Below are 24,789 nucleotides of genomic sequence, written 5' to 3' on the forward strand. Positions count from 1 at the left end.
TGGGGGGAATATGTCGAAAATGGGAAGGGAAAGCGAAGCTGTCAAAAAAAGGAGGGAGAAACTCTAGGGGGAAAATGTAAGATTTGAAAGTTTAATTCTAGAAAAAATTATTAGTTTTCTAAACTTAGGGAGAAATGAAAATGTTTTATTATTTTAAATATATTACTAGTTAAATAATAATTTTACCCTTGGACTTAACTATTTTTGTTAATTTTGACTGCTTATGAGTGTGAGTTTGGATTTTTAATAGCTAGCGGATGAGAGGTTAACTTTGCATCAAACCTTGGGTGGGAAATAGTCATTAAGCCTTATCTTTTTATATTAAAGCTGCTTCACATTTCTTATGCTTTACAGGTGATATAAATACATACTCGGTCTCAAATCTGTGGCAGATAATATAATACAATCTTGGGGGCATATAATCTAGAATCTTGAATAGACAAACATTGCCAAGTGATCTCTGCATCCTAGGCGGAGGAGAGATTTTCAGTATCTTCTTTCCCGGTTATCCCAGTCTGCTTTGTGATATGAGAGGAATATTCGGGTATTCCATCATGCTTGCAAGCACCGCCGTGAAATTATTTCAGATATCTATGATATGATTCCCAGAAGGATTGTTGCCTTGGAGCTGAGATATGAGATATTCTTTCAGTATCGAGCTATTTGACAACTATCCAGTTAGTTTTTATCTTAAGCCTGTGTTCATCTATTGTCTTCTTGTGACTTAGTTTTTGAGAGTCTGCATGCTCATTTTCCTTTCATGAGTTTCCTGTGGCTTTGTGTGGGATGTGCCTCTGGTATTTTGTAACTTTTTTTTTCCTATCAAATTTCTTAATTACTCAGAGAAAATATATATTGCTAAGTGGTTTGGCAAATTTTTCACAAGCCAAAATATCAACTAATTTAGACAAAATAAAAAGAGCACAGAGAGGCAATTTCAAATTGAGGTACAAACCTGTATCAGTTTGAAGCATTCTTTCAGCAAAAAAATTTCCTTCATTCGCAACATTTAAGCTAGAGTACACAACACTTCTAATAAAGTTTCAGTGGCTTAAAAAGAACTCTAGAAAGAATGTAAGACAGTTTGTTCTTTGGATTCGTACATACAACAAAAGATGGCGGCTGCAAGTGCAGACATCGAATATTAAGATTGAAACTTTCATCCTTAATTTAACACCACAGAGGACACCAAATACATAGAAAGATAAGATCCATTGGGGAAATATGGTAACTACATGTCACTCAGCCCTCAACCATCCAAAATCAAAATTTGATCTGTATTACAACTTCAAACTTTGAGGACTTTTAACCAAAATTACATTTGTTCACCAAGTTCATCAAAATAAGGAAGCACAGATCTCTTTGTGATTTCACATGTCATAAAAATGGTAGCCAAACTGGTTTCCTTCTGAATTAAATTCTGGATCATATCTTTTTAATCTGCACTCAACGCTGTATAGGAGTACAGGGTTGTCAGTGAAAGTGAAATATCCACATTCCCTCTTCGAAGCAGCAGTTTGGTAGTCTTTTCAATCCTCTTCTCATATACGGAAAATACTTGGGATGTGCTCCTGAACAATGAAAGAATTTGATCATAACTGTACCCCAATCTTTTGAAAAGATCAAACTTTTGCTCCCACTGCTCCCAACTCATTGAACTTATTACTCTAATAGCAGGAAGATACATCTTATATTTCCTATCAATTCCAGTTTCATCAACTCTTTTCACAGACTTCCTAAAGGCAGTAAGGCATATGGAGCAAAAATCTTGAATCTTACAATCTGATTCTTCAAAATTTCTATATTAGGTAGCATAGTCTTCGCCAAATCGCATTTCAGAAAACCACTCACATCTCTTTAAATCATGATTGGATCTTAAAACACTCTTCAACATCAAAATTAATGGTAGAATTATATTATCCACACTTGTCCTTAAGGCCCAGGGATTAACACTTAATAAATGAACAATGTCCGTTGATGACAAACCCAAGTCTTGCAAAATCTTGATCTTGGGCTTAATAGTACAATCAAGATTGGATGAGAGGGTCCTAGGTGCTCTTCCAACCATTGTCTCAATATGGGGTATTGGATTAATCACTTTCTTTGAGAAATGATATTGCAGAATCGGATTTTCAGGAGTGAGTTCGGAAAGATGGGGCTTTTAAAGCGGCTTCGGGAGAGAAACTGTGCTGATTGATTAGGTTATAAGGCAAGGAAATTTTAGAATTTGAGCTACATGACTTAGAAGTAGAGAAGAAATGGGGAAAAATTTAGTATGTGATCTATATAATAAAATTATATATATTTATTTTAAATATATAAATATTTATATATATTATTATATGATTGAATGATTTTAAATTAAAAATAATATAATATTTATATATATAAAAAATATTACTCTCTTATCTGTATAACAAAGAAAAAAAATATATACGTAATTTTATTATTTAAAAATTAGGGTGTTTGAACTTTCTGCTGTCATTTCTGATGGGCTCTATGGTGATATATCTGAACCCAATATGATATAGGTTTGGATCAGTCTTCAGCCCAAAGCTTAATTGAAATGAATCCAAACCAAAGCAACAAAGCCCTTTATATTTTTTAAAAATTAAAAATTAAAGGTAAAAAAAATTTCTATCAATCATCCACCACAAATTACAGCAATCTATATTCCAAGGAAAATGAAGAATTGAAAATTCCAGATGCATAACAATGGGCAGCACAAGACTTTCACCACAAAATCCTCCATTCAACAATAGAATACCATCAAGTATAATAATCCACTATTTAATTTATGGATTCAAAACACTGACTGCAACTTCCTCTCTCCTGGAAATATGAAGAGGATGATGATATTATGAGTCCCTTTATTTTTAGCTTTTTTTTTTTTAACATAAAGTTTTTATTATAATTTGTATAATTAGTTATACAATTTATAATTTAGATTTGAAATATGGAGAAAGTTTATATTAGATTTTACTTTTAATAGTACTATTATCATGTAATCAAATTCTTTCTTTAGCCAATATTTTTTTTTAAGTCGAGGTGTACAAACAATATCTATTTTAGGTTATCAATGAATTTAAAATTTGATTTTCAAAGCAATGATTAGATGTAACTGGATTTGGGTGTCAGCCCAATCTCACTGTGGCTATGAATAGAGTGGTTGTAGTCATTAATTGAATTACAGTTTGAGATAGTTTTTTCGTTTATGAAAGTGAATCCTATTTTAGTCTATTATAGTCTTAATACATTTCTCAATATAGCTAGCAATTACTATATAGATATTCTAAATAAAAAGAAGAATGTTAGACTAGTATCAAATTAAATCAATCAGTGCATACAACACTTCGATTATTTCAAGTTTAAAGAATATATATAACATCATCCATTAGAAGATTTGTTTCATTAACATTAGAGTTATCATTTATGTGAAATCATTTGACAGGTTAGTCTAATGAATATACAACCAACATGCATTCATGTGTTACACTAAATTATCACAAACAGTCTTAACACATGAGGTCCATCACTAACTTTCAATAGGATCATTTAACACAATGATCTTATCAAATTATTTATGATCTTAGTCAGGATAAAGATGAGGTTACAAATGTTTATAAATATGTGTATATAGGATCATTACAATCAAGATTCATGGTGATCCTCTTGTCATGTTTTTATATTCTAAGAACATTTATCACATACACATTTTTACACATGTAAGATATAGGTGAAAAATGATATTTATTGATTAAAAAACGAAGCAATGTTATTGATTAGCTATAGAGTACATACTTTAACACGTGTCACATGTTATTATTTGTCCTCCAATTATCATGGCAAGTTGGTTTTTAACAACTAGTTTCAGTTGTTTCATGAGAGAAATACTCTGACTATCTTCAATAACTTGACCAATTAGAGTTTTCTTTGACCTTCTTCAAGTAGAAGCCATGGGAAGAATGTTTTGAGCGAGATTGACGGTAATAAAAATGTTTGTTGGAAAAAGAAGAACTTTTCAAGGGCCCTTCCTTTAGTACCCAATTATTGATGGTAAAAATCTTACTAATAAGAAGTACCTATAATCAATGTGTAATTTTATGTAAAAATAATGAATACAAATAATATTTTAAAAACATTCAACCTACCACTCAAAAGTCTACTTCAACTGTTATATTATTAAGTTCTTTGGTGGAATTCTGGCAAAGTAATAATATGAATTGTAAAATTATTACCTCTTTGCCTTAGTACAATTCTGTATTTATAGAATAAAAGAAAAAGATAATGTTATAATTACATAAAAAAAAAAGTATGTCTAAATGCTAGTATATTAAATCTATATATCTTAATAAAAGTTACTAATTAATTTATCTCGTTGAAATACGAAATAATTGTGTTATCTCATAATGATAAGAGATAAAGATAGAATGTGATACCGCAATAATAACAGATAAAAGTGGTGCATTGAGAAGATAGTGAAAACAACCGAAATTGCAAGAATAATTTTTTCTATTGTTTTTAGGTTCAATCATTGTATACTCCTTTATAGCTAGTCAATTTCTTATATAACTCTTTGAGTATAAATAACGTATCTAATCATTGTATCTTCTCAAACAACTAGTCATTTTTTTAGTACAACTCTTTCGTATTTTACTAAAAAAAGTCTACGCGTACAATACTTGGTCAATCAAATAAGCTCTTTTCTATTATAACTTCAATAATATCAATATCTTTGGTGGAAACTTTTATCATTATTAGGACTTGGTTGAATTGATTCAATTTCAGTAGGTTTAAGTCATATCATTTTATTAGTGATTCAAATTTAATCAATTAAGCCGCATAATAACAACTACCCTGAACCTTAATTTCCAAGATTGCAATTTCTCCCAAGTTAAGAAGAGATAACAAAATACAAATGCTCCCAAGTCCCACATATGAATAACTTGGAAAAACTTGCTGCCATGCCTTTTTCTCTCAGCTCTACATGTCAAACTAATATAAAGATTCAAGAACATAACATGAAATATTTAAAACTAAGTAAATCAAAATTTTGATGTCATCCTCTGGTATATAAAATTCTATCTTTTATTATTCTAACTATTTACATACTGTATTCATTTATTGTATCTGCCTAATTTTAGGCTTGGCTTCTTCACCCTGCGTGCTTTTTGAGTTTGTTTGTCCTTAAAAAGTTCAAAAGTGAAAACAGCTCACTCCGGCTTCTGTGTAAGTGTGATTGTAAAAGCTGCCTGCCCTATCTCTGCATTTGTCCTTCTGCATCCTCTGTACCAGTCTGTTTTCTTTGACCACCGCCCTCTTAAAAGCAACATTAACTACAAACAAATGCCCACTTCTTCAGGTTAAGTCCATAACTTGCGAATATAATTTAGGCTAAATAACTATGTCCCACATAAGGTTTGATGAAAGCAACTGATTCCCATTTAAGTTTGAAAAGTTTAATTTTATCCAATATCTATTTTTTAGTAGTAATTCTTATTACATGAAAGGTTAAAAAAGTCATTTTCACATAAACTAAAAAAATAGCAATTTAAAAAAATCAATCCAAAAATTTTACTCATTTATCTTTTTCAATTTTTTCATTTTCTTGTAGTTGTTTATTCCTTTTTTTTGGCCACTTAAAGCTTTAAAAAAAAATATCAATTTTTCTATCTTTCTATTCTTTCTCCCAATCATTTTATTTTTGCTCTTCTTCTCTCATTCATTTCTTTTTAATAAATAACAATTTGTTTCTTCTTCTTTTTTTTTTCTCTAACTCATTTCTTAAAAAAAATAAAAATCAATATCTCTCTTTATTTCCTTTTTCCAACTCATTTTCCAATTATTATCCCTTACCGTTACCTCTTTTTTTCTTATTCATTTCATGGTTATTAGTATCATATAATATGATACAAATAAAAATTGATATATATTATAAGGTGTATTGAGTTAATATAACACAATGAACATATTGTATGATACAATATATATAACTGATATGAACAAATACATTTTTTTAGAAAAAATAATGATGTAGTACGAGTGTATATAAGAAATTTTAAAATTTTAAAAGTATTTATGATATTTTCAAAAATAATAACATGCAGATTATAATTTTTTATTATCTTATTACCATTTGAATATTTTGTTTTTTAAAAATTGTATCACATAATATGATACATATTTAATACATGATACAAAAAATTAAATTTTTGATACATGATTCAACTATCATAGTTTATCTTTTTCAATATCTTTCCTTTCTTTCACTTATTTTTTTTTTTCAATTCAAGTAAATATAAATATAAGGTTATTGCAGATTTTCTTGGGAAATTAAAAAATATAAGAGTAGTGGTGAAGATGATTGGAAACAAAAGATGGTCAGTAGTGAAAATGACTAAAAGAGAAGGATGACTAATGGTGTTGGTGGTGAAAATGACTTAAGGAAAAAAATTATCAATAATGGTGTTATTGGTGAAGATGATGGAAGAAAAAAGAAAATAGTTGATAGTTGGTGGTGAAAATGAAAAGAGGAGAAAAATGACAGTTGATAGTGATATTGTTTGTTAAGATGAAGGGAGGAGAAAGATGATAGGCGATGATTAATGGTAAAGATGTCGAGAGAAAAAAGAGGATAGTTAACAATGATATTGTTGACGAAGATGAAAAAATTAAGAAACGGATAATTGACCACTAATTGTGAAGAACGAAAGACAACAAGAGAAAAGAAGAAGGAAAAAAAAGCCTTTTTACAAGAATAAAAGTAATAAATTATAATTATTTAAAGATAAATACGAATAGAGAATAAATTAGGCAATTAAATTTTTATAATTTAAGAAAATCAATGACAATTGATAATTGAGATTCGTTTTAAATGATAGAGACATGTTCATCATTATATCAACAAGTGAAAAAACAATAATTTACACAGAAATTAATCAAAATTCACAGATTTTCCGAGTTTAAAAGGTAAAAATTTGTTTATCACAAACCTTGGGTGGGAAATAGTCATTTGACCGATAAATTATTTTAGTTGGGCAAGCAAATCAAATTTTTACCAGTCAAACAAATCTTAAAATTTGAGTAACCCCTTTTATTACAAGATCATTGCGCATTGTGGGTATTATAGACCCTGGAAAAGGTTGAAACCATCAACCAGTATTATTGGGGAGGGGTTCCAGGGAACCCCACAGACTAATGAGCATCTTTCATATTAGTTATATAAAAAATATAACTAGAAATCATGAAGAAGAAGAAGAAGAGGACAGGAGAGAAGAGGTTGAGTCGTGGAAGGCCCAAAATAAAAGAAAAGGAAGTCTAAACCTAACGCAAGGTGGAGGGGGGCCAGCCTTTTCCTATACAATTCTCAAGTGCATTACTACTGCCATTATGACTATCTTATTTAAAATTGAATTCATCCCAACTAAATTTCCCCCTTAAAGCTTTGGTTTGCCTTTCATCTTACTTGATTTTATAATGATATCAATGTTTAACCTATCATTAAATTCCATCTAAAGGCTAATGCTCATATCCCTTTCCACATCTAAAGCCTTCGCTTTTATTAACCCATAATATTATTCCAAGATAGTTAGGCGGGTGTGGTTTGACATATATGTCGTTGAACAATAAAATTATGTATACTCATTTTAAATATATAATGAGTATACATTTGATAACACAAGTGATTGGATGATTTTAAATTAAGAATAAAATAATATTCAATCACATGATGATACATTATATATGTACTTATTTATGTATTAAAAATGAACACATATAATATTAATAGCAGGCAAATGGCATTGGTGATAGGATGTACATTAATGAGAGTAGTTTTTGCACCTGGCATGGGCTCACAAGTTGATGGTATGATTGGATCATGAAACAGAGGCCGTGGGCTTTAACTTTCCCATTCTACTTTCGTTAATATTTAAATGTGTTTGGCGAGGAGTAGAAATAAAGTAACGGCTAAGAAAGAAGCCCCTTGTGACCCCATTTCAAAGGGCAGCAAAAAGGAGTGTTTGTGTGTTAGAAAATTGAAGAAACAGATGATAAAGAGCAACACTAGAAAAGGAGAAAAGCAAAGAAAGCTGTAAATGCCTCTCTCCTTTCTTTAAAAATACCATCAACATTCCCAGCACACACAAACCATACAGTTCATAAAGCTTCACCAAGTTTTATATAAGGGCCAAGTAGAAGAAGAAACAAGTGAAATAAGATCAAACCACCATGAGAGGAAGAGAAGCCAAAGGAGCTCCGTCAGCAGATCTTTTAGTATGTTTCCCATCTCGAGCTCATTTAACTTTAATGCCAAAGCCGATTTGCAGCCCGGCTAGACTATCAGAGCCCAACAAACGCCACAAAAACACCCACCACCGTCGTCACCACAGCCATCACAGCCACCGTCCAAAAAAATCAACCACCGGAAGTAGTGTTGGCCAAGCTAGCCCTCTGTTATGGGCCAAGAACAAGCAAATGGGTGGCCCGGAGATCACAGAACCAACCTCTCCAAAAGTAACCTGCGCCGGACAGATCAAAGTCAGGCACAAGAGAAGTTCATGCAAGAGCTGGCAATCAGTGATGCAAGAGATTGAGAAAATTCACAACAACAAGAAGCATAAGAAAAAGCCCACATGGGTTGAGTCTATAGGGTTTAAAAAAGAGATCATGCAGTTTTTAACATGTTTAAGAAGAATAAGTTTCGATTTTCGGTGTTTTGGTGCTTTCCCACATACGGAAACTGTTTCAACTGATGATGATGATGATGAAGAGGAAGAAGAATGTCAAGAAATCCCTGAGGCTGTAGAGCTAAGTGATGGCAATGAAACACCAAGAACCGTTTTTTCTAAATGGTTTATGGTGTTACAAGAAAACCAAAGCAATAGTTTTTATAAAGAGGAGAGAAATAAAGAGAAAGAGCGTTCTCTTGATGATGAATCAATTGGTGCATCTGCAGCACCTCCACCAAATGCTCTCTTGCTTATGCGCTGCAGGTCAGCTCCTGCTAAGAGCTGGTTAGAGGAGAAAGAGCAAGAAGAACACAAAAAGGAAAAAGACGATAAAGAAGAAGAAGAAGAAGAAGACAGAAAAAAAGAAGAGAAAAAAACAAAAAGTACAAAGAATTTGAAGACGTTAATGGAAGAAGAAAAGAGAAATAATAAAGAGGACATGGTAGTGATGACATATGACACTGATTTCTACAAAATTTCATCTGATATAGCAAAAGAGACATGGGTTGTTGGTGGCATGAAAGATCTATTATCAAGGAGTCGAAGTTGGAAGAGATGATTCATCATGATCATCCCGGTGACCACTACTTTTCTCCATTTCAGTTTCAATTATCCGACTTGTTAAAATTTTATCTTACCTTTTTTTCACTTCTTTTTAAATACCTTTATGTGGATTGTTTCTCAAAATATATTCCCTATATAAGTTGTTTGGGAACTGGGAAAATTAACCAGTTTCCTCATCATCCATATTTGTACAGCTTAATTGTCTTTCCTTCCAATGGAAATGATTCTTTGCTGCCATGTACATTCTGTGTTAATGTTAATATATTTGCCTTATATATTGAGAGTTGCAAAAATTATCTCAATATTGAAAGATCCATATCTCCATTATTTTTCCTGCATATTCACAGTTCAAACAGTGAATCAATTTTTTTATCAGATTGCTAATAGTTATGTTAGGGGTCCAATCAGTAAGGAAAAAGGAATATATTGGAAGATTAAGTCGGTACAACCTAATTCACATGGCATTGATGCTGCAATAGATCTAATTCTGCCAAACTCTAGTGATGGCTGCAATGTCGTGTCTTATTTAGAGGATTTCGAGACTTTTCCGCATGGTGGGTTTAACTTTTCTCGGTAAACAAAAAAAGTAAATATAAAACCGGAATGAAATGTCCGTTGTTCTAATAATGGTTCATAATTATGTCCTCTGTCACGCCGGAAGTACCCACTAGGGATCTACAAATTCCATTTAAAATTTCATTGATATCCAAGAAATCAAGAACTTGATGGACCTCCAGACTCAGTGAAGTGTTAACTGTGGAGAGTAAGGGGAGGATTGAAAAAAGAAAAATGAATCAACGAATGTTATGAGAAGCATCAATTAAAGAGTTCTGGAAACTGTATAGGATGGAAGGTACTGGCAAAAGTTGATCCGAGGACTTCATGAGATTTGAAAATTGCCCATTCGTAGAATTTAGAAATAGACTTGAGAAGGTCCTGGGCCTACTGTGGACTTTGTGGATGGGCTTTGACGGCTGCCCGTTTGGGTCAATTATATTTATAGCCCTCTATGCAATAGCTAGCCAGGGTTACCTAACAAGGCATTCATTTTGTCAAAACTCAAAAGTCCTATTATTTATATACCTATTAGTTGAAGGGAAACAATTTAAGTAGTCATATTTAAAAGGGTGATACAAATATAATTTTTATCCATAGAGTTATACTTTTTATCATCAAAATGAATTGTAGCTCAAGTCTAATTTAAATGATAAATTGTTATAACTTAAGTTTAATTCAAATTTATAATCCAGATTAATGGTTTAAAGACTTGAATTCATGAGTTAATAATAAAACGATGACATTTTATTTAATAATAGATAAAACAATTCATTTTAATTAATTACTTAATATTATATGAGATTTTACATCGACAAATGATAAAAACAAAAGAGTTTTTAATGCGATTTGATCTGATACTCGATGCTTATCTCTACGATCATATTAATGATATCTAAAAAGGTATTTCGATAGAGTATATATATTTGTTATATACAAGTAATCTTTTTAGTCCTTTGAGAGATTTGTAGTCTACCCCATACTTATATATAATTGTCTATATAAGTAATGTTACATGAACCCATGAAATATACTAAAATTTATACGGATTAATGTGTCATTCATTTATTAACTATTATTTCATAAGCCAATTAAAATAATGTTACATGAAAACTAAGTTTTTATTTAAAAATATTCAACTAATACAAATTTTTGTATGAACTATCGGTTCATACAACGTTATCTCCTCTATATTTACATGATGAGGGGGTAGAGTTATACAATATTATTTATCATATACAAATTTAAATTCAAAATTATTTGTTTCACGTAGAGACAAAATTATTATCTAATCTAAATTTAATAAAAAAATATTTTTCTAGGTAGACACAAATAAAGATGGAACGAAATCTAAAAGGTGAGGGGGGAGAAAAATCTACTCGTATGCCAAAATGTGCCAAAAATGTTGCGGAGTTTCATAGGTGTGGTTTAAGGAGAGTCTTGCTCTATTTGGAAAATTGTTAGTAAAGTCCCAAAGTCCAAGCACTTGTTTGATAATTCAGGTTGCTCAAGATCTAATGTGATGGAAATGTGTCATGTGAGGGAAGCCTAATCCAACTGATGATTGGATCGATTGATTAATTATTGGATTGATTGATTAATAATTATATTGATTAACTATTTAAAAATAATATTTAGAATAATTTTATATAATTTATAGTTAAATATATAATTTAAAATATTTTAGTATTAAAATAAACTCAATTTAATGCTAAACATATTTAAAATTGATAGATGAGGTCTTGAGTTCAATTAATAATAAATTTTTTATCAAAAATTTTTATTTATGTTGATCTAGTTAAACCGGGGTTTTTATTGTATCTAATCAGATGGTTTGAAGGGTTTAAAACAATTTAAAATGGTTCAACTCTAAAAATAATTTTCAATTAAATCAAAATCGTTTTAGTTAGAAGGTTTTGATTCAATCAATCGAATAGGCCGATTTGATCCGGATTTCAAAACTATGTACAAAACAATCAAGTCCCACAAGTCTCTTATTGGTACTAAAATCAATATTTCTAATAAAATATTCTTTGCATTTTTCACCTAATAAACAAACCAGAGAAATCACAAGAATAAAGATCCGCATAAACATTGCTTAAGCATCCAGTCAAAGTCAGTAAAAAGAAAAAATAAAATAGAATTTTTCATCACAAAAAAATTCATCTCATTTGATGAATTTACTTTGTTTTGCTCCGAAAGATTTCATCTGATCTTCAGCTTCTTTGCCAAAGCCATTAAGGCCATCAGCCCACATTCTCTTTGCCCTGCTTCCTTGTCTTCCTCCTTTCTGTTTCAGTCTTCACAAATTATCTGTTTTTTTTTTTTGCCTAATTACAAATACATGTATCCTCAACTGCTGTACAATTTAACTGATTTTTCCAACAACTCACTGTTGCTTCCTGGAATTTCTTTGACTTTTGATCCGTTCTTGTATATCTTGAAGGCTGGAATACAGCTCACATCCTCTGCTTTTGCTAAGTAAGGACGGTCTTCCACCTCCACCTAATTAAAACACTGAAGTATTTAATAAACATTAAACATACTGATAAAATCTCAAGTCTTTGCATGAGATTTGATCCAATATTAATAAATTTTTAGTGTGGGATTTGGATGATTTAAGGCTTTTAATCTTAATAATTAGTTTTTAAGATATAATTCTCCTAAAATTGATAGAGCATTAAAGGATTAGGGGGAATAGTACTTTAAACTCCCCAATCTTGATAGATAATTTTTTAACTTATATAACCCTCTGTTATAATCATTGTGGTTAAGTGGGGATTTATAAAATGATTATCCCAAAGCAAACATATTGGTAGGCCCAGGGCCAAAATCCCAAAAATTCTAAACTTTGACTTTCACCTTGAGGAAGTTGACAGAGGGGAATCTCTTGCAGACTTGTTCCATAAGCTGCAATATTTGCTTGTGATTAGCCTGGTTACAGAATAACACCACTGCCATCCCTGTTATTCACACCAGAAGGTCAATTTTCCCATTAACTATTAATGCATTACAAGTCTTGATCAAAATATTAAACAAATTATAAGTTAGAAGGCTAACCAGGCAAGGTTACAAAATGTCTAAACTGTTCATTGCTAGAGATTGAGTACAGATTTGAACCAAATTTCATGTCCTTAACATCTTCGCCGCGTTGCTTTTTAAGCTGCACTTGTGCCTCGAACAATGCACGCCCCACCTCCTCATCTCCTGGAAACTCTCTAATCAACATCTCGTAGTCTTGAATTGAAGCTTCCCATCTTTCCAGCTAATGACATCAAAGTAAACATTAACCATTGAGTACAGGGTCAGCAAAATTGTTTAAAATAGCTTTAGCTCTCAAGTAACCTTCGCATTGCAGTCTGCCCTGCGTAGCCTGGCCTTACTATATGAAGGCTGCAAAATAAGCGCCATCGTGCAATCTTCCACAGCTTTTTCGTATTGGCCAAGCTTGGATCGACAAGCAGCTCGATTGCATAGTAAGATTGAGTTGCATGGCTCATGCTCTAGTCCCTCACTGTACATATTACAGGCCTCCAAATATTTTGATGCCTTGAATAACAAGTTACCGTTCAGTCTGGCTGATGCTATTGCTTTAGCACTCTTAACTACTGTGATAGTCTCTTGGTCGTTCGGAGCAAGCTGGGCTGCATGTTGAGCTACTTTCACAGCATCTTCAAGTCTATTCATCAATAGCCATGTATACTTGCGCCTTCATCAGTAAGATATAAGCGCTACCAGCAGGGCCGAACAATTTTGTACATGATTCAATGAAATATTTTGGTGCCTTTTTGTAGGTGGCATAGGCCTCTTGATGTCTTTGGAGCCTCAACAATGCTTCAGTTTGCAGAGCATACACCTGCATTAAGGGCACAACACTATTTAGCAGAAGCATATTAAAGGAACTAATCATGTTAAAACATATAAGCTTTTCATATATGAAGTTTACTTGTGGGGCTGAATCAGCACCAATTGATATTGCAAGTTGGGTCCCCTTTAATAAATTGCTCCACTGCTTTAAATTCCGAGCTTCGTTGCATCTGTTAAGTTGTTTTTGAAGAGCCTCAGCTTTGGCAATGTCTTCGCAGTCAACAAGGGAACCTGACTGCTTGTAATGGTGTATTGCTTTCCCTGCCTCTCCTAGTCTGCAGAGTATAATCCACAAAAATGTTAACAGGGAAACCGAAAATTCCAAATTTTCAGTCTTCCATAAGAGTGCCTTAGCAATCAACTGAGCTTACATGCAATTTTAATTAGATAGATACCTGAGATATATTGTTGCCAAACGGTGCTGAGCTCTGGAATAAGAAGGGTCAATCCTAATAGCCTCTTTGCATTCTGCAAGAGCCTCCATCAGGCGGCCTAGGCCTATCAAAGCAGCACTCTTATTGCTTCTGTAAGTGGCATTATTCGAATTAAGAGCAATTGCACCATCATATAAAGATAAGGCCTCTTCAAATCTACCCTTCTGGTATGCGTCATTTCCCATAGACTTCAATACCTCAGGATCCAATTTATTCGCCAAACCTTTGACCTTATATAATTCACCACTAGGCTGCCTCACAATATTTCCCATAACACCATCGCCACCAAGTCTACTCTGGCCATATTTGTGTTTAGACTTGGAGTTCCCCTCCTGAAGATTCCTGTAAAGGTAATCAACAGTCTTAATTGTTGCATTAGGACTGTTGTTCCCCAGAAAATTCCCAGCTCCAAGCTGCTTCAAGTTCCCCAATTGGCCTAAAAGCATTATATTACTCGAAGTAGCTCGAACAAGAGCTTTGTTAACACCGGATTGTTGGTAATTAGCAACGACCACTGTGCTAAGTTCAGTGGAGGTACGAGGGGGATCTTCACTCGGCTTTCTCTTATATTTTGAGTCCTCAATTTGTTTTGCCTTCGGTTTGCCTGAACTAAAGGAAGATGAAGTTGAGCTTCTGGGAGTATCCGAAGGTCTTCTACTATGACTTTTCTGCTGAGAAGTTGAAAACCTTGGAGGCACTGAATCAAGCCTCCTACTATGTTTTTTCTCTGGTTTTTGAGAAGGTTTCACCATACTGGCGGAGTCTACAAGATTACTAGGAGGTTTCTTTGAATTTTGGGAGATGAGTAGTTTCAACTTATTGTTGCTGGTGCCATTGGAGGATATTAAAGGTACTGATTTTTTCCCTGACCAGCAGCTCCGGCGTTGAAAAATTCTTCCCATCAGACCGCAACCCAATCCGTGCTCCATTGAATACTTGGTCATTTCAGCTATGAAGAATTCTCTGGCAGGTCTCTGATGCCTCCCCTGAAGCTGGAACTTATGGAAGAGATGAAAGAATGTTATTTCTAGTACAACGAATCAATCAATGAAGAATGTGAAGAAAAAATTAAGTTTGAACAATTGAAAGAATGTGAAAATAGCTAATAAAGAGAGGAAATGATCAAGAGAAGGCTTGAATGCGAAGGATTCAATGCAAAAGGCAAAGTCATTGGTTCCCAGGTGCTTAAATTGAAGTTAAAAGGCTCCTAGAGTGGCCTTGAAGAAACCAACTTTATCTCTTTTGGACAGTGAGAGAGGAAGAGAGGAGAGTCAAGACTTAAAAGTGGAAAAATGTATAGCGGTTTATATAAATTGGGGAAGCATTCTGTAGGATGAGGATTCTAAAATAATTGTGAAAAGATTTGCTTCCCTAAAAATCCTGCATTAAGGGGAAAGGCCACATGAAACAAAACGTACAAAAAGAAACAGTTCGTAATATCTATTCATACTCAAAATTTACAACTGTGTATGATTAATAAAAAGGTGAGGGGTCTATTCCCACCCCAAGGTTTGGAGTACTTTTAAACCTCTCATCCGTAACATTTTAAAAATCTAAATATCTATTTATTATTCAAATTTTGTTAAAAATCTTTACTAGAATTAAAGGTAAAATTATAAATATTTAAAAATTTCTTTCAATAGTTGACGAAAACATGAAATCAAATTGAATCTCTTGCTCGATTTTGACTAATTTTATCATAGTTTAGCTTGTATTTTTAATATTAATGATAAAATAACGATTTTATCATTAGCGCTAACAAAGATTTTTAACAAAAATTAGATAATGAATAAGTATTTTGGTTTTTAAAATATTACAGGTGGAAGTTTAGAAATATGCCAAACCTTTGGTGGGAATAAGTGTTTTGGCCTAATAAAAAACTCAGAGCACCCACATCCCTTCTGCTAATGGTGGCCCCATGAGTAGGAAAATTGGGATTTCAGTTCATCAATTATGTTATTTCTGTTGTGACCTGAAGTCTCACATCGCTCCCGTGTAGTCTATTAAGCTTGTATATAAACAGGGCCAGAAGCCCTTTACCCTAGAGACACGTTTTAGGAATAAAACCGTGCGGGTTTGAAGCCCAAAGTGGACAATATCTGTTGGGCTGTTTATAACACGTTATCAGCACGATTTGCGATGGGGGATGTGTTGTGACCTGAAGTCCCACATCGCTCCCGTGCAGTCTACTGAGCTTGTATATAAACAGGGGCTAGAAGCCCTTTACCCAAGAGACGCGTTTTAGGAACAAAACCGCGTGGGCTTGAAGCCAAAAACGGACAATATCTGTTGGGTTGTTTATAACACGTTATCAGCACGATTCGCGATGGGGGGTGTGTTGTGACCTGAAGTCCCACATCGCTCTCGTACAGTCTACTGAGCTTGTATATAAACAGGGGCCAGAAGCCCTTTACCCAAGAGACGCGTAATAAAACCGTGAGGATCCTAAAGATCCAAAACAGACAATATCTGTTGGGCTGTTTATAACAATTTCTAATTTTGTTTGTTCAGCTTAATACTTATAAGCACACTGGCCTAATTGGTCAAAATTAGTCTCCCCCAAATAGGGTTGGACTCGAGCCGAGCCAGCTCGAGCTCGTCTCGATCGAGCTGGCTCGATAGATTTTTTTTTTCAAAACGACGTCATTTTGATCAATATATATTAAAAACGATATCGTTTTGATAATAAAAAACGAATCGAACTGAAAATGAGCCGAACTCGAGCCGTCCATAAATAAACCGAGCCGAGCCCAAGCTGGCTGCGAGCCGAGCTTGGCTCGGCTCGAATCCAGCCCTACCCAAATGCCAAATGGATTGATAAACATCGTCTGTCTAATAATTATGCAGCTGGCAAAAATAGTAGCAACTGGGCCTACTGGTTTATTTGGTGATTATGCTTCTTTGCGAGTCAAGTTTTATACACTTGGCAAAAACAGAAGTGAGAGAACCGGAGGCACATTTAAGGAGTGTTTGGCATGGCAGCTGTTTGCCGTATTTTGACCGATTGTGGGTTGGTGGTGCAGTTATTCGTTGTCGTTTTATGTGGTAGGGATGGCTCTGAAAAGCATTCAAGCAAAAGGCAAAGCTGTTTGTCTATGACCAAGTGTGCACATTTATTTTGTACAGTTCACTATTTATCAGTCGGTGCCGGCTTCATAGTTGACTCATAACACTTCCTAATTAGTAATCACGACAGCTTCGGGGCGGCACCATGAAATCCAACACCATTCAGTGTAGTGTTTTTGGCCATTCATAATCAGTTGTGTTCAAATTTAGCTTTTATGTCCATATATAAATGTGTGTGTATGTTTTTTTTTTTTTTAAAATAAGAAATTTCATCCGAATTAAGTTATCTTTTCGATTATTCAACTTTTATGTGTCTATACATAAATGTGTGCATAGCTTTTTTTTTTTTTTTGCGTGTGTGTTATAAATAAAATTATACTAAGAAGGTCGGTCAAATTACAAGCCTCTCATGTTAGATGTAACTAATTATCCATATTGAAAAACAATAATGAGAGCATTTTTAAATTTATTGAGAAAAGAGTACGAATATTTGTTGTAAATAGTCGGGTGTCCCTTATGAGTATTAAAACTAAATGTTACAAAACCCAAAGTCTCTTTTTCAATAAAGTAGATTTTTGTTTATAAAGAAGTCTTTTATGAGTATTGAAGCTGAATGTTACAAAACCCAAAGTCTCTTTTCCAATGAGGTAGATTTTTGTTTATAAGAGAGTCTCTTATGAATATTGAAGTTAAATGTTACAATACCCAAAGTTTGGACCGGTAAATCACTGTATCAGTAAGTTAAGATTTTACAAGTGTAGTGAAGACTCGTACCTATACCTTATTCTTAGAAACATTAATACTCTACTAGTTTTATTAATCCTTGAACATATTATTAGAACTCTTTTGTTTAGTGTTTAATGTTTGATTGAACTTATAAGCGTTTTTTGTTTTTTTGTTTTGTGTTAGATACATTTCATCTTATAATATATTTAGTTTTAAGTCCATTTTCTTCAACATTTCATCTTATTTATACTATATAGTTTTCATCTTACTGAAACTATATATAAATTAATACATACCTAAACATGCTTGAATCCTGTGGCTGGGGATGGTTAAACTTGTTCTGTATTAGAACCATACAAGTGTGAAGAGCCAACACATGTTTCTTCTTCTTTTAAAGAGATTGGTTGTCATCACGTATGCTTTAAATGGAGCAATATGTCCTAAAAGTGGCAGAAGAATACAAAATGTAAAAGCTTAGTCAAAGTTTACAGCTTACAGAGAAAAGGAGGATCCATATTATAAATCTCTTATTTTCTATTTGTCTTTACATATTCATAATTTAGAGAAAAAAGAGTCCAATTGATGATCATTTTGCCAGATTTAATGCATTAACAAGGTGCCATTTGGACCTCTAGTAGTGGTGCCCGAAGCATCCACTTTAACCATCTTTGCTTCCAGATTCAGAAATCCAGCATTATCTAATTGCAGACATAAGAAGGCTTCTGTCCAACGTGTATTCTTAAGTATATTATCTATTTTGCACAGATAGTTTTGAGATTTACCATTCTAAATGTGTTCTTATATTATATCTTAATATTTTAGGCGATGTAAGACGTATATACAAATCTAACATCATTCTCATGTTTTACCTATGGAAGATTCGCTCAGGTGTCTGTACATCACTCTCATATAAGCTTCCATCCTCTTGCTGTCTGTGCATTTTCATGAAGAAGACGGATGAAACTAAGCTATCTGCTGATTTAGTTAGATCTACCAGCTTATGTCAAAACCCAGTTAATATAAATTTAATTAATATGTTGATTAAGGTACTAATTAATTAAATTACCAGGTAATTCAAAGTTGCTACGTCATCCATGTGTAATAATATTTTTGGGCCTTGGAATCTTAATAATATTTTATGCATTCTAATCACAGTCTTCATTAACTTCTGTAACACTTTGGCTCAAGCTTAATCACCCAATAATTTAACAAAATCCTAGTGTAAGAAAGAGAGCTTGACAGAGGAAAAAGAGAAGTCCCACCCTGAATTGCTGCCAGCCAACAATTACTTAAAATCAATGGTGGGGTTACTTAAAAGCAACATGAATATATATATATATATATATAGAGCAATGAGCCACCGGCACATCAGGACACAATATTGTAGTGCCGGGTTGCTCAGTGCTCACCCCAGTCGGCAACATTCATAAAGGTACGTTGATAAAGATAAAACGATCCTTTTTCTTTTCTTTTTTTTTTTTTGTCAAAATTTATTAGAGTAATATAATATAAATAAATAATTATAAATATAAAATATTAAACTTTAATATAAACGTATTAATTTTGTATAATATAAGTTTCAATATTCATATTTATAGGTCTAATATATATTCCGATATAGTATATCTTAAATACAAGTAACAATAATATGACATCTTTAGAATACAAATAACAATACATCTGTCTATTATAGGATACAAGTGATAATACATCTATTAAGAAATAGACTCAATTAAATGAGTTATGATGATTGTATTTGAAAAATGATGAATACAGTATAAATAAACGATATATAAATATAAAAGATTAAACTTAACAATAAATTAAGTAATTTTGTATAATATACATTTTGATCTCAATACTTATATTTTCAGTATATATTCTGGCAAAATTCATGAATTTGTTATCCAAAACAGCTTCTTCTGTACGTTGGAATCTTCAAATAAAAGCAAAACTTACGTCAAGAGAACATGCGATGCCATGATCCGAGGGTTTTGAAAACTACGCAAGCTTGGGTTATACGTAAGCATATATGTGGAGGCGGGATCACCCTTAGCAAGACATTCTGGCTGTGTATCACTCCCTTTAATGCACTTACTCTTACTGTAAAGAGGCTCAGAAATTTGTGGAGATCATACGTACATTATCTGTGACACGTAAAATATATAGCGTACAATAAAATCCTACTAAGTATTCATTAAATTGATTGTATGTATGATGGGATCATAGGCCACATGGCTCTGCATTCTTTCCGCAAGTATCGATCCTTGAAGAATGATGGAGCTGTGAGGTTGACCTCGTTAGATTCATTAGACACAATGTTTCATTGGCGATATCCTCAGGATAATATGATACGTTATATGGTGTAATGCGGCCCAATTCCAAGCTCATAGAAATTCAAAGAGCTACATCATAGGGATTTCAGGATTTATTAATAAACCTTTAATGTCAATATTATAATCTATCTTACACAAAATTTTGAATTATGTATATCAGTTAATGACGAAATCCTAACAAAATAGCCTATTAATTCTTTCTTCATATGCTAGGTTTAATATAAGTTTAGACTAGCTATGCTGCCAAGGGGGTGTATAGTATATATAACAATTTCGAAACAAATTTAGGGGTTCTGACCCTACTAGAGATGGGGATTCCTCATTAGAAACCAGAAAGAAGACGATAACAGGAATAAAAAAAATCCTTGCAATTAAAGACAATGATACATGTATCTTTATCTCTTTATATTAATATTATTACTTAAAACACTAACATATCTTTATAGTTTTAGATTATTTATATTTTTTAAATTTATTTAGGTTTTTATTATGCATAGTAAAATGATTAATATATGATATTTGTGATATCTGAAATAGTTAGTAATTGTAATTTTACTTAATTTTGTTATTTAATATATTTATATTGTGTTTAGAGAATAAAAGGAAAATATTTTTTTCTGTAAATACAGAGAAAGAGATTTTTTTCCTGCGATGATGGAAAATAAATTATTCTTTGTGGGGAGGAGACGAAAAATTCTTATTATCTTTGAAACAGAGATAAAAATGGAGATTGAAATTCACTCTCCACCCCTTCCCGTTGCTAACGGTAATGTATATGAGAAGATGCTGAAGTTTCACTTTGCCTTGTGGGGGACAAAAACATTATTGTCTACAGGGAAGATCGCCATGGGTTTGGTTTTTGTATGCGAACTGGAATCCTTAGATATGGCAAATGGAGTAAACTTTTGTTGTTGGAAAGGCCATGAATTTGCTTGAATTTGACAGGACAACAGGCCCACTTAGCATTCGGCAAAAATTCCTTTAGGCCCAAATAGCCTTTATTATCTTGAGATTCTGACATTACTTCAAAATAAAACACTAGATAAAATAGAATGAATATAATCAAGAGGTCTAACCCACAACAAATATAATAAAAGCGTAAGTGTAACAAATTGATTTTTTGGGATCCCAACAAATGTTTACTCTATATATCTTTTGTCACTGTATTTGCTTCAGGATAGCTCGCCAAACCTATTCACATTTGAGAGGACAAATAAATGTGTGTGCGGCGACCCAATTTTGTATTGGCACAGTCCACACTGTAGCGGACTGTGCTGAAGGCCTTGAGATAAGACCCATCAGAGGCTCATGAAAAATTATTAAAAATAAATATAATAAAAAAGTAATAAAATATTAATTAAAAATTACTAATTATTAAAATATTATATAAAGGGTAAAAGATATTTTTTCCCGTAAAGATTAGTATTTTTTCAAATTCTCACTTATTAATTTTAAAAATTTCAAATATTCATTCATTTATTAATTTTTGTAGATAATGTTAGAGGTAAAATTATTATTTAGTAAAAATATTTAAAAAACTAAAAATTTATCACATCCTCTTCTAAATTTAAAAATTTTAAGATTTCTTCTTACCCAAGATTTGAAAAATCATCATTTTCCCTTAAAAGTTTCAATCTCCTCTTCCTGACGACAATCTCTTCTCCGACCATTTGTGTTCTCCCTCTTAGTCTTTTTGTTGCTCTCCTCTAGCCATTTTCATCTCCAATGAAGATGGTAGAGAGACTATCGGGAGAGAGAAGTGGGAAAACACTAATATTCAGTTGAGAATAAGTCATTTGACCTCATATAAATTATATAATTCATCAAATCTCTTTGTAAAAGCACATAAGTCTCATTTAAAGGCTAAAATGACACAATCTAAAGGTTCTGAGTTATGTCACAACTCTTATAATTTTTAAAAGTTAACCTGATCTATTAGACACATATTATCATAAATCTTGATTTGATTCGATTCATAGACACAATAAATTGCACTATAATCAATCAAACACAATCCACTTCCACTTCTAAAATATTTCTCACATGATTTTATTACTAACAAATCCATGCAACAAGAACTTTGCATGCATATTCAAATATGATGCAAACTAATACTATAATCAAATTTTTCTTTTTTTATTCTCATTTTGCTTAGATTGAAACTTCGGGATTCCCTAATTATAATACCGAAGAACAACATCTGCAGAATCAACTAATTATTGCTTCGAATCTATTTCTGGCTTCGTCAAATAGTCTTAAAAGAATAAATGAAATTATAATTATAAAGAGCAAAAAGAACAATTCATGGGCTGTAATCACGGTTGTCGTAATTACCAAAGCTTGAGTTTTACGGCAGAAAATTTGGACTATGGTATACTTAGAAAATACTAATATTCTATTCTACATGCTCCACGAGGCAACTATCTTTTGTCTGTATTTAATACCTACTCCTCCTCACTTTTCTAATGCGCATGGCATGGAATACGATTTCTAACAAAGTACTAATTTTTCCACCCGGCCTAAAATCGATATTTTTATAATCAGATCAGGTGTCAATATGATAGAAGGATAGATAGGTTGATTGATTGATGATTAGATCAATTAATTATTAAAAATTAATATTTAAATATTTTTATATAATTTAATTTATTTAATATTAAAATATATTTAATTTGATAGTGTATATATATATATATACATATATATAGATTCAAATATGATAATTAAAGTCTTAAATTTAAAATTTCAAAATGAATTTTAGAAAAAAATTAATTTTTTATATTAATCAAGTCAAACTCAGTTTTATATAAATCGAAACTAGTTTGGCTAGCAGTTAATAATTAAACCGGTTGGATTAGATGATTTTATCCGGTTTTTAAAACCATACCTAAAACAACTTTACCATCCTTATTATATAAATAATAGTTTTTTAACCAATCTCAAATTTTGTTAAAAAAAAGGTGTAAAAGCAAAATTATAAAAGCAAAATTATAATTTGATTATTCATTAATTTTGAAAGAGTAATACTATATACACAAACGATGTCATGTCATCATATAATGGTGGCATACCAATATTTGCATATAAATTTGTGTTTCTTGTTTATGCACATAATTTTATTAATTTTAAAAATTAAAAAACAATAGCGTTCTATCATACCCAGATATTTGAAACGTGATAATTTAACCTTTAAAAAACTTTTGTTGTATTATGTTCAATTCTTTAGAGGTGTAATTATCATTTTTTTAATTATTAAGGGTAAACTGATAGTTCAAAAATTTTCAAAAGACTCCCAAATTTTTTTTCACTTTTAATAACCATTTAAAATTTCACAAAAACTCCTAATACTTTTAAAAATTACAATTTAACTCTGATGTACATTATATGACAAGATACCTGTATCTCTTAAAATAGAAGAAGAATAGGTACTAAAAGTGAAAGGAAAATGAAATAATAAATTTTTTTATATAATTATAATATTTAAAAAGTTATTTTTAACATTTTTTAATTTTGGGTTATAGATAATTTAAAAAATAAAATATTAGGGATAAAATTGTAATTTCATTTCTTAATATCGTTGTTTAATAAATAGAGTTTAATTTTGGGTGAAAATTTGTTATTTATAATTATTTTAAGTGAAAAATGTTATTTATGTCAATTAAGGGTTAAAAGTGTTGTAAGACTAACTTTGGGTGGAAAAATGTTATTCAGTCTTTCCAATCATATAAAGGAAACGAAATAAAAATTAAAAAATAGCTATACAATTCACATGTGTTCGATTTTAAACATAAACAAAATATATCATATGAAAGTGAAATAAAGCCATCACTTTGTTACGGTACAATTAATAGCGACCACAAATTTAATATTCCTTTAAATAGCCATGGAATTTGGTTATGTAGGGTAGGGCAGGCCAATGGCCTTTATACATAATAATATAAGACGATTTGGTGTGAAAGTCATGAAACTTGTAATCGGATCCAAGATTTTATCTGTTTAAGGGAAAAATAAGTCTTTTTTTATTGATTGTAACCTAAATACTTATCCGACGGTGTGGCTAGGGCTACCGAGCTCGAGCTCTCTTGAGTTTGAGTTCAACGTAGTTTCACATATAGTTGAGTTTAAATTCAAGTTCGAACTTGTAAAAGTCAAACTCGAATTAGGTTCGAATTTAGTTCGACTCATTTTTCGTTATTAAAACGATATTATTTTAATATATATTGATCAAAACGATGTCATTTTTAATCAAAATTTTTAATTAAAAAATTTAATGAATAGCTCGAGCTTGATTAAAGTCAGCTTATTTCAGATTCATCTGAATCAAAGTCAAAATCAAATTCAAACTGACTCAATTTAAGTCTAACTCTAAGTGTGACACGTTATTTAGTTCCCCGTTATCTTTTATTATTTGTGATTTAAACAAATTTAAGATTTTCGGCCGTCCTTGACCCTTTTCTTTGTTTATATGTATTTACTTAAAAAAAAAAAATTTACAGAGACGAATGTGGTAAA

General features: G+C 31.9%; 1 protein-coding gene and 1 pseudogene across 1 annotated transcript; one reads left to right on the forward strand and one right to left on the reverse strand.

The window, feature by feature from the left end:
• Positions 1-7,979: 7,979 nt before the first annotated feature.
• Positions 7,980-9,586, forward strand: LOC123202969. The gene has a single exon (XM_044619119.1). The coding sequence runs from the start codon at positions 8,230-8,232 to the stop codon at positions 9,286-9,288; it is 1,059 nt and encodes a 352-aa protein (XP_044475054.1). The 5' UTR covers positions 7,980-8,229; the 3' UTR covers positions 9,289-9,586.
• Positions 9,587-11,863: 2,277 nt separating this feature from the next.
• On the reverse strand, positions 11,864-15,561 carry LOC123203034 (annotated as a pseudogene).
• Positions 15,562-24,789: the final 9,228 nt, after the last annotated feature.

Source organism: Mangifera indica, chromosome 19 (assembly GCF_011075055.1).
Source record: "Mangifera indica cultivar Alphonso chromosome 19, CATAS_Mindica_2.1, whole genome shotgun sequence".
NCBI lineage: Eukaryota > Viridiplantae > Streptophyta > Magnoliopsida > Sapindales > Anacardiaceae > Mangifera > Mangifera indica.